This window comes from Bemisia tabaci, chromosome 6, assembly GCF_918797505.1.
Source record: "Bemisia tabaci chromosome 6, PGI_BMITA_v3".
In the NCBI taxonomy this organism is placed as follows: domain Eukaryota; kingdom Metazoa; phylum Arthropoda; class Insecta; order Hemiptera; family Aleyrodidae; genus Bemisia; species Bemisia tabaci.
The window spans coordinates 32,349,121-32,363,409 of record NC_092798.1 but is presented as its reverse complement, the minus strand read 5'-3'; the positions used below and the strand labels follow the sequence as shown (position 1 = coordinate 32,363,409).

The following is a 14,289-nucleotide window of genomic DNA, read 5'->3' as shown; positions in this document are numbered from 1 at the left end:
TCAGCATTAGACATTGCATCTCATATCACTTTTGGTTCTCTTCTTGTCTTAGCCTCTTCCCGTCCATCACCTCTGTGTCTGCACTGCCGTTGCGACGAGTGTCAGCTCTGCACTTGCGACGCCCTGCGTCTGCATTGCTCTAGCGACGCCATCGTCTGCACAGCAGTCGCGACGCGTGTCGGCACTTGCTCTTGCGACGCCTTGCGTCTGCACTAGCACTTGCGACGCTCTACCCCCCCTGAGCTACGCCATCTCACAGTGGTATCAAGATATACCTTCATTCTGAGATGGGGATATGTCACGGCGCAAGATAGAAATACTGCAGACACCACTATGAAAACTCGTGGGAACTCATTTCTCTTACTTCGAACAGTAAAATTTCGTTTGGTCGAATTATCTGAGGACCGAAGAAAATTTAAGCGACAATTCAAGTTAATCGTTTCGCCCTTTAAAACAACTTAAGTTTCGAGCTAAGCGCCGGCAACGCCGGCGATTTTTTTTTCTTAGGGTGATTCGACGATTGCCATTTTTTGTGTCAGAGCGACGTGCGAATGATGCGATATATCGCACTGTGTGATGTATCGCATCAATTCATTCCATAATTTCAGCTACTTGTCATTCTCTTCGAATTCTGCATGAGATCGCACTTCTGTTGTCATGAGACCAAAGAATTCATGTACAATTGACAAAGAAATTTGACGAAATAAAGGCAGGTTTTTTTTAGAGGAAAAATATCGCATTCGATACTGAAATCGAAACTGCACTCGAATGCGATATTTTTCCTGTGAAAAAACCCAGCCTTTAATACGTTGAATTTATTTGTCAAATTTGGTCCATGAATTCTTTAGTCTCGTGAGGACAGAAGTGACACCAAGTGACACAAGGGTCACCTCCGAATTTTGATGATGGTACCCTATAAATCGCTGACTTCACTTACAAAAATAAATATTCACTCAAGAAAGAAAATGTAAATTTTTTTTCAAGGTTGCGCAAGGCCTTGGCCTTGGCCAAAATCCTGCGTTTTACCCATTTTGACGATTTTTTTTGCAATGGTAAAACTGAGCTAGAGCTTCAATAATTTGACAATGAGAACATATGTTCGTGTGCTTTGAAGGAAAATAATTTTTCATGTCATTGTGCATCCCTGTTTTTATGAACTTTTTTCGCGTATCTCGCGAGTTTAAATGCAGAAATGCGTATCTCGCGAGTTTAAATGCAGAAATGCGTATCTCGCTCCGGCCCCTTCATTTGATCCGGCGCGCGTTTATAGCGCTCCTCAGCGTTTCTCGCTAACAGCGCATACGTCAGCTGATCAGCTCTTCTATATTTTTATTTATTTTCAGGAATTCGCTGGAAAAATATAGTCTAGTTACCGAATATAATACTGTCATTAAAAACAGACAGGATCGATTTACAAAGAGAATTTTGAGCAAATGCACATGTACCTACTGGTGTACTTCTTTACGAAGTAGGTACGTTATTTTTCGAAATTCCCATTTCAAAATAGATCCTCTCCGTTTAAAACGGCTGCAATAGAATTGCGCAAATGCCCCCCCTTTTACCTTTTTGGATATGCATAGGATTGCGCGAATTTTTCTGGTACTGAAAACTCACATATTTGCGCGAATATTCAATATTCAAAGAGGAAGTGTTAATCTGGCAACCTTGGTAGTTAGTGATAGATAGCTACATCGCGGAAGACTGTTCATTCCCTATTCATTTACGGGCATGCTTCTCTTCGATGGATAGCCCTCGCAGCAGGAATGGCCCAGAGAGCTTTCGTAGACATTTAATAAGCAAAGTAGTGCGGCCTCAGGCCACCAATCACTGAAAAAAGCCACACGTAAAAAATCGTAGAACAACCATGTTCAAGTTTTTTAAGAGATGGATGGATTCCAAATGGATTCAAAACAGGACGGGTACACCCGAAAGAAAGCGTATATTTATCTCTGATTGCAACGTTATGCACCACTTTCATGTTTTATTTTTAATATATGTTCTTAAAAAGCTACACACAGTTTTTCTGAAAAGTTTCCGCGAATTTACCCAAATGATCTCAAATGAGAGTATCGAAAAATTCGACGCGAAGTTTTCGTTGGTTCTATTATCTTTTAATTTGAAAAACAACATTAAATCTCATCTGAGTTTATAAATCGTTACAGTGAGGATACATATTTCCCCTTTAATTATGGTAAAAACTTGAGCAGAAGTAAAAAATGATGACTCGTAGTCCAACAGCATTCCTACACATTTTTGTAGACGCTGATATGCGTTTCTGGCCAACTGACCGTTTGGCGCAATGCGAGAAGTATTCATGCAGTCTTGTAGGCGCTGATATGGGCCGTGCGCCGACAGCGCTGTTTGGCGCAATACGTGAAGTATTCCTACAGTCTTGCAGGAGCTAATCTACGTTTAAAGCCTTTAACGCCAGATGCACTGTTTGGCGCGATTATCCCAACTCCCGTTACAATAATCGCGGCATCGAATAATAGAAATTTAAAGGCCTCTATTGTATTTTGACGACGCATAAGCATTTGAAATTCCTGGGGATTTTAGCCTTTTTGAAGGCGAGAGTGAGTGAGGTCAGGGAATGTCGCTCTTGTCTCCAGCTGGTAACCTTGGAGTCCGCCATCATCTGTTCATCTGTTGTTTACATCGGCCATACTTTGGCTGATCGTGCCGATAACCCTGAAGCAGTTTTTTGACTTTTTTGCTCTTTTCACCTTTTATTCCGTGTACCATTTTTTCCGATCTTCCAATCAATTTTTTGTGAAAATATACGCACTTCGCTCGATGATTGTGTGATATTTGTCAACACGTACCCGAACATTTCGTGTCATCTTTTGACATCGTGCAACTGTGTGTGGCCATAGGTCACTCGTTCATTCGCTGATTCATTATACTCATTCGATCAGAATCAGCGTTTTTTATTACTAAGTATAGTTTAAAATACTTGATCAACAAAGTTGCTCCAGCCAAGCATTCATTAATATGTCAGAATCAAAGGTAAGTTACTCTATTCGAGCAGGCTTTAGTTTTATGACTCTCGCAAGCACTTATCACACAAGTGATAAATCACATCAGCCATCAGCTGATTTGTTTTGTCAATTAGCACCTATAGGCGTGAAATGATGAATGATCCGATGATGAATTTTTTATGAATGGGATGAGACCTGCTGTGGACTATTCCTTTTGTGCTTAGTCATCGTTTTGAGCTTGTAAGCTAGCATTTCGGATGTTTCTCATTCTGTCACGGCAAGCTCTTAGTCTTCGTCTCATGGACCGGCACTATCAAATTATTTATGTGCCTTTATCTGTTCGATCTCAGCCTTAAGGTCCAATTAATTGATAATTAATTGGTGGTACTCTTACTGAAAACTCTTGCTGATAGCCGTTATGCTACGTTAAGAGATGGAGAAGTCACCCTAAAGTTAAAGAAGCTGTTTTCTTGCTGAGTTCGCCTATCGTTTTCGTACCAATCTAATGACATTAAGTATACCACTCCCCTGCTGAGATTAATTTTAAGTCCAACGATGCGTAAGCGTTCGTATTTATATGTAGAATCAATGGAAGACTCACACTGCAAGTATGTACTTTTTCATTGGGTCCATTATATAGACTTCTTTTGCAGAAATGTATCTGATTTATACCCAATCAGAGCCTTTAAAAAATGCTATTTTCATTACTTTCATACATTTTTTTTTTTATTTTCTTTGCTTTTTAAAAGTTTTAGGAATATTTCTCTTTAAATCAGTGAAATTCTGATAATTTTGCATGAATAAAATCAATTTAACACTCCCTCTTCCGTGAATATGGAAGCCTTTTACGTCCCATGTAGCAACTCCTAAAACTTGTACAATTCGTAAGTAGGTTCTTTTTCTTCTATTTAAATCCCATGAAGACTACTGCAGGTATCCGAGAAGTTTCATTATCTCATCACATATTAAGATAAAAGTTGAGCGTTGATCAGCTCCAAGAGTAAGTATAGATTAGTAGTAGCATACAGATGACTTTTAATCGATTATTATTGTAAAAGCAAGACCTGAATTTTATCTTGTATGAATAATCAATAATTGAGCTCTACCAACAGTATTTCTCAGCCGTGTGAAGAATTCATATTTTACTCGCTTTACTGATGTTTCGTGCATTTTCTGTTTCAGTCAAGAAAAGAAAAGAATGGTATGAGTGCCAAAAAATTTTTCCGCAGTTTGCTGTTTCACTTCTTACTGTTTCTGAGGATTGCCTATGACTGGGTTGTTGATTTTATCATCAGTTTCATCTATGATGACTCTAAAGTGAAGAAGATTCCTCCGGTGAAAGAAAGTTTTCTGTTGGATAGCGCAGTCACTTTAGCAGCAAAAATCAGGAAGAAAGAGGTGAGTTACTGCAGCATCGCTCTCAGAGTTTTAATAAGTTCTCTAGAAATTTCATGGTTCTCTTTTGAAGGGAGCTCAAAGTAAAGCAAATTACTAATTACAAGAAGAGAGCCTTCAAAATTTTCTATGGAGACTTCATTTCAAGTCATCTGCATTTCAACTATTGGAGATGTGAAAAACATCATAGGCCTCCTCATTGGGCTCATCGGGTTCCAACCTTTCCCTCAGAAATTGGCCCTTGTGTTTTTGTCATTCACTTAAATAATTTTGCTGAATTACATCTACTGCTGATAATGAGTCTATCATGGAAATCATATTATGTGATGGCCGGGCTTACTGGCGAGGTACCCTCAAGGGGCCAAGGCAAGTTCCAGGAACCCTGCCGATGTGCACTCCGAAGTTGGACCGTGCTCCTTAACTTTGTACTATTGACACATTCTGTTTACTCTGTATTCCTGCAAGGCTCAGCAGCTGTCTGATAGCCAACGGTAGGCCTTATCAAAGACTATGACAGATGCTGCAGAGCACAGATTTTCGGAGCACGGCCATGCCTCCACCAAGTTGGACCGTGTTGTTTCAATCTCCACTGACAAGTAGCACCGGCGGTCGCGCACAATACGAGTGATCACCGATTTTTTCAGAACCCAGTTGAGCAGTGCAGACGGATTACTTACTGGGTGACTATGTTCCTCCCACACCTGGTTACCTCAAAGGTTCAGGATGTTGGAGTGGCATAGTCATCCATGGTCACGATGACTGATATTTGAGTGTCCTTAAATATCAGTCACCTCCGGGACCTCAGTGTTGGCAGCAAACTGCCATGACCTCTACACCACTGAGGCTAACCCAATAATATGTAAATCTCTCTGCATAATTGCTACTATCTCCGTCTTCATTTGTATGTTCTAGATCTCATCAGAAGAAGTTGTAAGTGCCTTCATTGAGCGGATTAAAGAAGTCAATAATGTGCTGAATGCTGTTGTAGACAACCGGTTTGAAGAGGCCATCCAAGAAGCCAAGGATGTTGATGCTTTTCTCAGATCCACTTCGTTGTCTGTCGACCAACTTGAAAAAGAAAAGCCATTTTTAGGTGTACCCTTCTCGAACAAAGAGAGCACTGCTGGGAAAGGTTTGTTAAAATGTTGTGATTTTAAAAACGCTTGTTCAACCCTCAACAGTAATCCTCAGAAATCCATGAAAAGCTGTGTGAGCTGGTAATGTCTGAAATGTGAATTTTGAACATCATCTATAAAATTTGAACCTCAGGACAGTAAAATTATGTCTGTCTCCATCTTAAAATTTTACATCCAAGATACGAACAGATAACCTGGGTGTCTCAAACTATAATTTCAATTTCCTCTCTCTTGCGCTTTTTTAATTCTATCATTCTGCAAAAAGTTCAGCTTAAAACATGTTAACAAATTACCAAAGACTCACTCCTCATACTATTTCAAAATAGAGCAGCTATGTGCAACTATGTTCACTGAGCTGTCTCAACAGAAAACAGTTTTACCAATATTAATTAAGTATGTATTTTTACCAATGGTTTTATTTAAATTTTTTCTCTCTTCCCTCAAAGGCCTAAGCTTTTCCTTCGGGCTGAATTCAAGACGAGGTGTAAAAGCAACAGAAGATGCAGACATTGTGGCAAAATGCAAAAATGCCGGTGCCATTCTCCTCTGTGCAACAAATGTACCTGAGCTTAACTTATGGACAGAAACGCGCAACAACATATATGGCATGACAGTGAATCCATACAACACCAGTCGGATCGTTGGAGGATCTAGCGGTGGTGAAGCATCAATCGTTTCAGCATGCGGCTCCCCAATTGGTCTGGGAACAGATATTGGTGGTTCCTGCAGAATGCCTGCCTTTTACTGTGGTATATTTTCTCATAAACCCACCACTGGACTTATCAGTACCAAGGGAATGACCTTCCGTAAAGGTAAGAATATATAGTAAAATAGAATACCTAAAACGCCCCCAAGTTATTTTTTTTGTTTTTTTATGAATGACAGAAGAGTCATTTTCAAGCAGTCAACTCCAAATAAGCAAAATGTGTTTGGTTGCTGGTCGCCATAAATATTATTTCTAATAAATATTATTTCTAAAGCTCCTGTATTGTCAGAGTTTGATAACAAATTATTTGATGTATTTACAATTTCAAAAAGTCTCAGTAATTAAATAACAATAAATATTATAATTACATTCCTCAATGAGAACCTAATTCTGCCAATTTAATTCTTACTATCCTTTTTTGATGTGCTGCAAGAAATGGTTTCCATGGCGGGATTAGTTTCATCCGAAACAAAAATTACTCGTATGTATGATATCGCTATTTACTGCATTTTCTCTCCGAATGGAGAATTTGCAGGGGTCTGAAATTTCATGAATTGCGTATCTACGTGGAAACTACTGAGTGAACTGAGTACGAGGATACCCTTGATTCCTAAATTGAACAATTTTTAGAGGAAATATAACACGATAACCTAATCTGCTGAAATACATATGTTTAAATGGGAAAAGCCGCCAAATGACGTCACTAAGCAGTACATTTCCTTACTTTTAAATCTATCTTTTTACTGTTTCCAATATCAGGAATCAATCATAAAAAATACTGCAAAATCAGCTCTTTAAGCACTTTCAGATGAAGCAATAAAAAATTTGCATGCAAATTCTCCATTCTGCTGAGGAGTTTGTTATTTCTCTGAACCCTTCCAAAGGTAATCGTTGAGGGACCCTGATGCTATTTTTCTGTATATCTGGTTCTGTTCACTATAAAATTCTTTGTTTCTATGATTTTCCAGGTGAGCCTGATAGAACAATGGTTTGCGCTGGCCCGATGGTAAAACATGCAGAAGACCTTGCTCCTCTCACAAAAATTCTATTCCATACCGAAACGGAGGAAGTCGCTGCTGCGGCCAAACGGTTGCAGTTAGACAAGACTGTGGATGTGAAGGATATTAAGTTTTATTATGTTGAAGAGCCACTAGATCCTAGAATTAGTCCTGTAAGCTCTGAGGTGAAAGCAGCCATTAAAAAAGCCATTGACTACGTATCGGAAGCAACCGGAAGGCCAGCAGTCAAAATCCAGCTATCAGGCTTCCGACATTGTTTCACATTGTGGCGGTACTGGATGACCAAGGAAGGAGAAAGATTCGCCAGTCTTCTTGGAAATAATGAGGTATATTAGAGGGCATTTTTACTCTCAAACTATATTTGCCGCGTCCATAAATTCAACTGTGTTAAGAGAGAATTGGTTGTTTCAGAGGCAACTCTTTCATGAAGGCAATTTATGTCTTGTCCAATCAAAGAATCAATTTGTGAGTATTTGAAAGAAAATGCACTTGAATTATTGTTTTCCTGACAAAAGGATGTAGTTTACCTTTCAACATTGCATTTTGTTTCCATTTGTATTGCGTTTTCATCAGTGGCGTGGCGTCCATAGGTTCGCAGTGTTCGCCGAACACCCTTAAATATATTGGTTTACCTTTCATTTTGTTTCCATTTGTATTGCGTTTTCATCAGTGGCGTGGCGTCCATAGGTTCGCAGTGTTCGCCGAACACCCTAAAATATTTTGAAAACAATTAATAAATTATGGCTAAGAATGTGGGAAGCAATATATAGTAACTCGAGGAATATAGAATAGTAGATCGCAAATAAGTATTGGGCGTTTGGCTTCCGACAGCGGCATGTGGCGCGGCGGAGAGAGAAAATCCTTGGACGCGTGGTCCGCACCGGCTACCGAACCTGGATGATCTGCGTACGGTGAGGAGAGAGAACCTGGGTGCAATGATGAAGGGGCAAAGGGTACACGAGAGAGGAGAGGCACCGGCGCGCGGCGCAGAGCGGAGCGTGAGCATTGGGTTCGGAGACAAGTGCGGACCGCGCTCGCGGAGGGAACACAGCAGAGAGAAAAAGGAGGGGAAAAGAACGAGAGAGGAGAGCCGCTCATCAGTCCAGCTGTTTCCTATAGCTGTGGTCCGCAGGGGTTTGCGAACCGCCGAATTTCCTCTATGCCTCGATTCGCCCTCCGCTTCCCCCTTGCGCCTGCGGGCCGCATCTCCCAGTTTCCCAGTCTCCCTCTCCCACCTCTCTCTGCAGGTGCGTGTTGCGAAAATATGTTATCATTTAACAAAATAAATTACAGGAAATCGATCGGTAAAAAGAACAAAATTTCAATGACAATTTACCGGCACAATTTTCACCAGAAAGGGTTAAAATCGTGTTCTTGCGGCTTCATTTTTTAAAAAGAGGCCCCCCGAACCCCCCTTTAAGGAAGGGGAGTGAACCTTTCTGACCCCCCCCCCCCCCCTAAAGTTAACACTCCTACCGAACGCCTACCGGATATAGTCACGCCACGCCACTGGTTTTCATGGCAGTCTGGAAAACCTGAAAAGTTAGGGAATTTTGAGGGTAGCCCGTCTGTACAGCAGCTTCAGCCAGTGCTATTCGAGAGTGATAGTGCCTACCCATTATTCACATCCCCAAAAGAGTTTTTTCCAAAGTTTAGCACAAGTCAGCGCAGTTAATAAAAAGAAAAAAAATTAATCAGAAGTTTTGTTAAAGGTTAGGGAATTTCGAAATTTTTGAGACAGGAAAAAGCAAAAAAAAATCAAGGGAGCGTGAAAGAAAGTAAGGGAATCGTAGAAAAAAAAGTATGGAGTTTTCATCTCTCTCGTCCACTCTCATAAAAGTGGTTTCTTATTTGAGATATGCCTTGACTAGTAACAGGCTTAGATCCTATTTTTACAGCACTATAATTTTTAAATTTAAAAAAGAAAAACCATAGGCATTCCATTTGGTTTCACTTTAAATCAATCCTTTTGACAAATCATACTTTAGGCTAATTTTTTCCCTTTTATTTCAGAGAGTCGTAGATGTCCGCACCGAGTTCGCGAAGACTCTAATTGGAAAATCAGAGTTCACTTTTCCACCTATAATGAAATTAATCGATGACACATACATGCCAAAAGTGCCAGCACAATGGGCAGAGGAAGCCACCGAAAAATTGAAAGCTGAACTTTCGGTAAGGTGACCATCAGTCATCTTTGCTTGAATGTCAAATTTTGTTGATTTTGTATGAAAAGCTCTCAAACAAAGCTAAAATATTAGATTAGTATTTTTTTAAAGTCATGGGTGAATATCCTCATTTGTTGACTGTATATCGATGAATTGATAATTGATGCCACACTGAAATGTGGCTCAATTTTGTTTTTTCCCCATGAAAATCATGTCATTCTGAACTACCTACCCTACTGTCATAAAGAACTAAATTTTTGAACTGTAAATTGGTGGAAAAATATGCTAGGAAGACCGGTTGATCCTCGATTTGATCCACAAAGGATCAAATTGTCTCTTCTGCGTACTGTCTCCGCATTTTAAGGTTTATTCAAGACTTTTGTTTTGTTGTTGCACACCTAAAATGAGACTTTGTAATCGATGATTACTCCAATGTTGATAAGTACTTAAAAAGCAGTAGCAACATATATCTAGAATATGGTTTTAAATAAAAGAGCTTTGAGACTCGAGTGGTAGAATGTCTAAATCCTGTCAATTATGTTCAGATTTTGAGAAGTTGCCCAAGAAATCGGATGAGCAAATGCAACTCAAATTCATCTCAGGCTAAGTTTTAAAGAAAAACCAGACCATCCCACCTATTTGAACTATTAATAAAAATTTTAGGTTTCCTCATTTAATCATGAAAATTTGCTTATAACAGGAAATTCTAGGTGATGATGGTGTATTGATTTTCCCATCTGCTCCGCACACTGCAGGCCTTCACTACACACCATTCTTCAGACCCTATAATTTTGGTTATTGGGCTATTTTCAATGTTCTCGAGGTGCCTGTGACGCAAGTACCCATGGGTCTAACTGCAAAAGGCCTTCCTGTTGGTTTTCAGGTACTTCCACTTCTTTGTCTGAACCAAATAGTGATCCCACACCGTAAGAGGTGCAGCTAAAAAGTAAAAAAGATGTTTTGACAAAACCTAAAAATATCCTCATAATAGACACCTATCTAAAAAGCAATCCTAAACCAGTGTGTCAGACATCAGACATTTTGATTTATGACACCACAGCATTGCCAAGTGCCTAGGTATATATTGCTTATACGTTGAAGAAAAATTATGTGGACGATAGGTGACAACACTGTTATGCTTTACACTCACTATAACTTTTAAGATATCTCATCAGATTTTGATGCGGTTCAAAATTTAAGAAAGTCACCTTTAACTATCATGCAGGCTGTCCTGACTGAAAATTGTAGTCCAAAGTTATTGCAATATCATTGAGTCAAGTTTTCAGTCTTGTCTTAGAAAAAAAGTCGTAGAGGGTTTTGTACCCATCTAATTTTGTAAGTGGTAATCAAATGTAAGTGTTATTGATACTATCGAAGTTATGACTTTTTAAGTTGAGTAGCCCCTCCCCCCCCCAAAGTTGAAACAAGATGAGAAGAGTTGACTGTGCATTTAAAATAACTGTAGGCCAAAGTGTTCGGTCGGAACAGCTCTCAGATAGTTCAGATTGTTTCTTTTAGCTTTGAATTGTGTCAAAAATTTGTGAGGTATCTCAAAAATATATCGCTTGTTTGAAACTTCAAAGTGTAGTCACTTATCAACCTCACAATTTTTTTTCAACCTGTGGGCACCTGAACATCTAGCAGTGCTTTAGTGTCATGTATGGCAATTTCTCAAAATCTCTGAGGTTGTCAGCAAGCCACGGTGTCTTCTTTTCAGATATTTTCTGTTTTTTTCTTAATATTTTTTAATTCCAAAGTTATGAGCTTACAGTTAGTAATTTTCGGCGTCTAACCAAAAAATTACCCAAATTGTATTTGTACCATATAGTTGTGTGCAGGATGTGTACCATTAGGAAAAACAGAAAAATATCAGTCATGGATCAGGATACTCCTATAGTGCATCAAGCATTTTTCAACTTCTTGCAGTTCAGCATATGTAAAAATTAAACACCTGACCCAACTCATTAAATATGTTGGTTTTTAAATTTAAACGACAGTCAATTTATTCGCGCAAACAACCGGGAAATTTCATTCAAAATATCAGGAGAATCCACAGTAAACCTTCCGTAGACATCCTGTGTGTGTTTCTCATTGATGGTCATAAATGTGCATCTGAGATTTTGATGATGAAAAAATTCAGAAAATTTATTTTCCTGAAAGAAGAGAAGTATCCAACTATCTACCGTTTTGCCCAAGAATTCTTCAAACACTGCCCCTTTAAATTTATTTCGAAGAACCTCCTTGATTTTTAGCTGTTCACTCATGATTCTCTCTCTTTCTATATTTCAGGTTGCAGCCACTAAGTTCAATGACCATCTGACAATTTCAGTTGCCAAAGCTTTGGAACAGCAATTTGGAGGCTATGTTCCACCCTTCAGCTCCTAAAAAGAATAATTCGTTCTATTTCGTCGCAATTTTTATTTTATCGGTACAAATAGCATTCAATTTAATTGGTATCTTTATTTTAAGACAGGGTAACGGTGCTGTGAAATTCATTTCCCAAAATTATCTTTTATATTTCTTTTAGTTATCAGTCTATTGTTATTTTGGTGTTGTTAAATTTGCATTTTTTGGTTTTGAAATTACGTTTAAGAATTTGAGTACTGAACATGACAAATATTAATTAAGTTTTGTTTCATGTTATGAAAGCCCTTCAATAATTTTGAGATGGCCTAGGATATTATTTTAGGAGTATCTAACTCAAGTCAATTTTTGATCGTTTTTGAGTTTCACCTCGTCTTCGAAAATTTACAGCAGTCAGGAGTTGTTTTCCTCAAAAGCATATTAACAAATTTCAAGGTCAAAGTATCTGATACTCAGGGAAGTATTTCAGTCTGTTAAAGCTCCGCTGTTTGATTGCAAGTGGCATCAATCAAAAAAATCTTTGGAAGAAAGTTCTGCTTTACAAATTTCTACTTTTGCTCATACTTTTCAAAGATATGCTTAAGTGAAACTCAATTACTTGTCATAAATTGGAATTAATGTACCGTATCAATGCCTGAAGTTGAAAATGCGTATCTCTATCGCAGCATTCAATTAATTTTCATGTCTTAATTTTTTTAAAGGTAACTAAGCAGCTAAAATAGCTCCCCGAAAATTTTTGAAAATATTTTTAAATGACAGAAGAAAATTTACAAAAAAGCTCCTCAGAAAATTTTGCTTTCGATTTCTTTTTAAGTACTAAAAGAAAAGCAGAGGTTTGCAATGTCAAAATCAGAGATACGCGGTTTTTATTGCAGTCATTGATGAGTATTTTGTACAAATGTCTTGATCTTGAAAGTGAATTGAAGTGGCATATTGTTTAAAGGTTTTACAGAAAAAAATTCGGTCTAAAAGTTTGCTCAATTTTGGTGATTCGCTCATTTTAGGTCTAAATAACAAAGCGGTAAATATTGCATCAACGAGTTGTTGAAATGTTAATCAGTCTTATTTTACTGACTGAGGCCTAGTTCTATTACCTCTTGTTAAAGCCTCAGCCTCTCATTCCAATTTAAAATTAGTACCTGTTAAAATTTAACTGGAGGTTAAGACTTCTTGGAGCTGATAATGTTACATGGACCCTAAAATATTCAGGGTTATTCAAAAGTCATGCACCACTGGCCATAACTTCAGTTCTGATTACGATATCGACTTGCGGTTTGTGGCGTCCTTCCTCATATCGAGGGGGAAACTTTTTGAGGTACTTTCCAGTTCTTTAACCCCCCCCTCTCCCCCCGGGGGGGGGGGGGAGGAGGGCGGGAGGCAACTCAAAAATTTCAGATGGCCACCCCTCTCATGGCCAGTGGTGCGTGACTTTTAAATAACTTTGTATAATACAAACCCAATTTACTCAAAAAAATAACGTTAAATTGCGTTAATAAGAGGTTCTTAACCGGAGGTGGTAGAACCAGTTCTGAAAGGAACGTCTTCACTTCACAACCTGATTAACCCATCAAGGTCGCTCAGCACTAAGCTGGCAGAAATTCAATTATTTACTCACAATAATCATTGTTCCTAATAATTCTCTATTTATGTAAGACTGTCTCTTCCTAGTATTCTCATCTTAATTGTTTGCTTGAATAAGTTTCATTAAGTATTTTTAGCCTAGGCTGTATCATTATTTTTGCTACCAATATCTGTTCCCATAAGTGTAACAAAAATCGAACAGCTCTTCCTTTTACTGGTTGCCATAGTGCATGAATTAGCGCTCAAACTAAAGAGTAAAATTGGATTAAATTGTCTGCAAGGAACCTCTATTTCTGGCTCATCTATATAAGCACTTATCTGGAAAGGTAAATTAATGGCACATACATTGTTTTTTAAGTGCGCCAGAAATAGTTGTTCTAACCACGATGAATTAGGAAATTTCACCTTTTTTAGTTCTGTGATGTTACTGATTGTGAGTTGTCTAAGTCCACTCTGTCTTTCTTGATTCGTCAGTTACAATCCACCTGTGAAGCCATTGTTGGCCTCATCTGACGAGTAGAACCTCTGGTTACTTGCATTCCCATTTCCATTTTACAAGCTAATACTTTTTAGTGTGTCTAACTGAGATTACTAAAGCATGCATATTTTACTGTTGAGTAAGTTTAATATTATGTTCGTACTTATTGATTGGATTAACAGTTTATAGGCAATCATCTCCATTATAGTGCAATTTGGTTTGTAGGCAATAAACTGCTGTTTTATATTCTTAAAATTGATTTTTCCCCCCTTTTTTCACTTCCTTTAGTTTCCCCCAAGAATTCTCTTCAATGAAATAGGACGTAAGAAAAAATTCTATATTTCACAAAAGTGAGATGGCAATGGATACAGTTAGGATTCAACCATTGCGATATATATTGTCAGTGCAACTACCTGACCACGTATCTCGGTTCGTGACATTGTAGACTTCCTGTCATACTTTATTTT

General features: G+C 38.4%; 1 protein-coding gene across 2 annotated transcripts; it reads left to right on the top strand.

Moving 5' to 3' along the window:
- Positions 1 to 2,649: 2,649 nt before the first annotated feature.
- On the top strand, positions 2,650 to 14,077 carry LOC109044258 (fatty-acid amide hydrolase 2). Of its 2 annotated transcripts, none has more exons than XM_019061889.2 (8): positions 2,650 to 3,006; positions 4,161 to 4,376; positions 5,286 to 5,505; positions 5,956 to 6,321; positions 7,184 to 7,560; positions 9,248 to 9,406; positions 10,100 to 10,282; positions 11,689 to 14,077. In XM_019061889.2, the coding sequence occupies exons 1-8, from the start codon at positions 2,992 to 2,994 to the stop codon at positions 11,782 to 11,784; spliced, it is 1,632 nt and encodes a 543-aa protein (XP_018917434.2). In that variant the 5' UTR covers positions 2,650 to 2,991; the 3' UTR covers positions 11,785 to 14,077. The 2 variants fall into 2 exon arrangements, with proteins under 2 accessions (XP_018917434.2, XP_072157911.1); XM_072301810.1 differs by lacking the exon at positions 2,650 to 3,006 and adding an exon at positions 3,432 to 3,586.
- Positions 14,078 to 14,289: the final 212 nt, after the last annotated feature.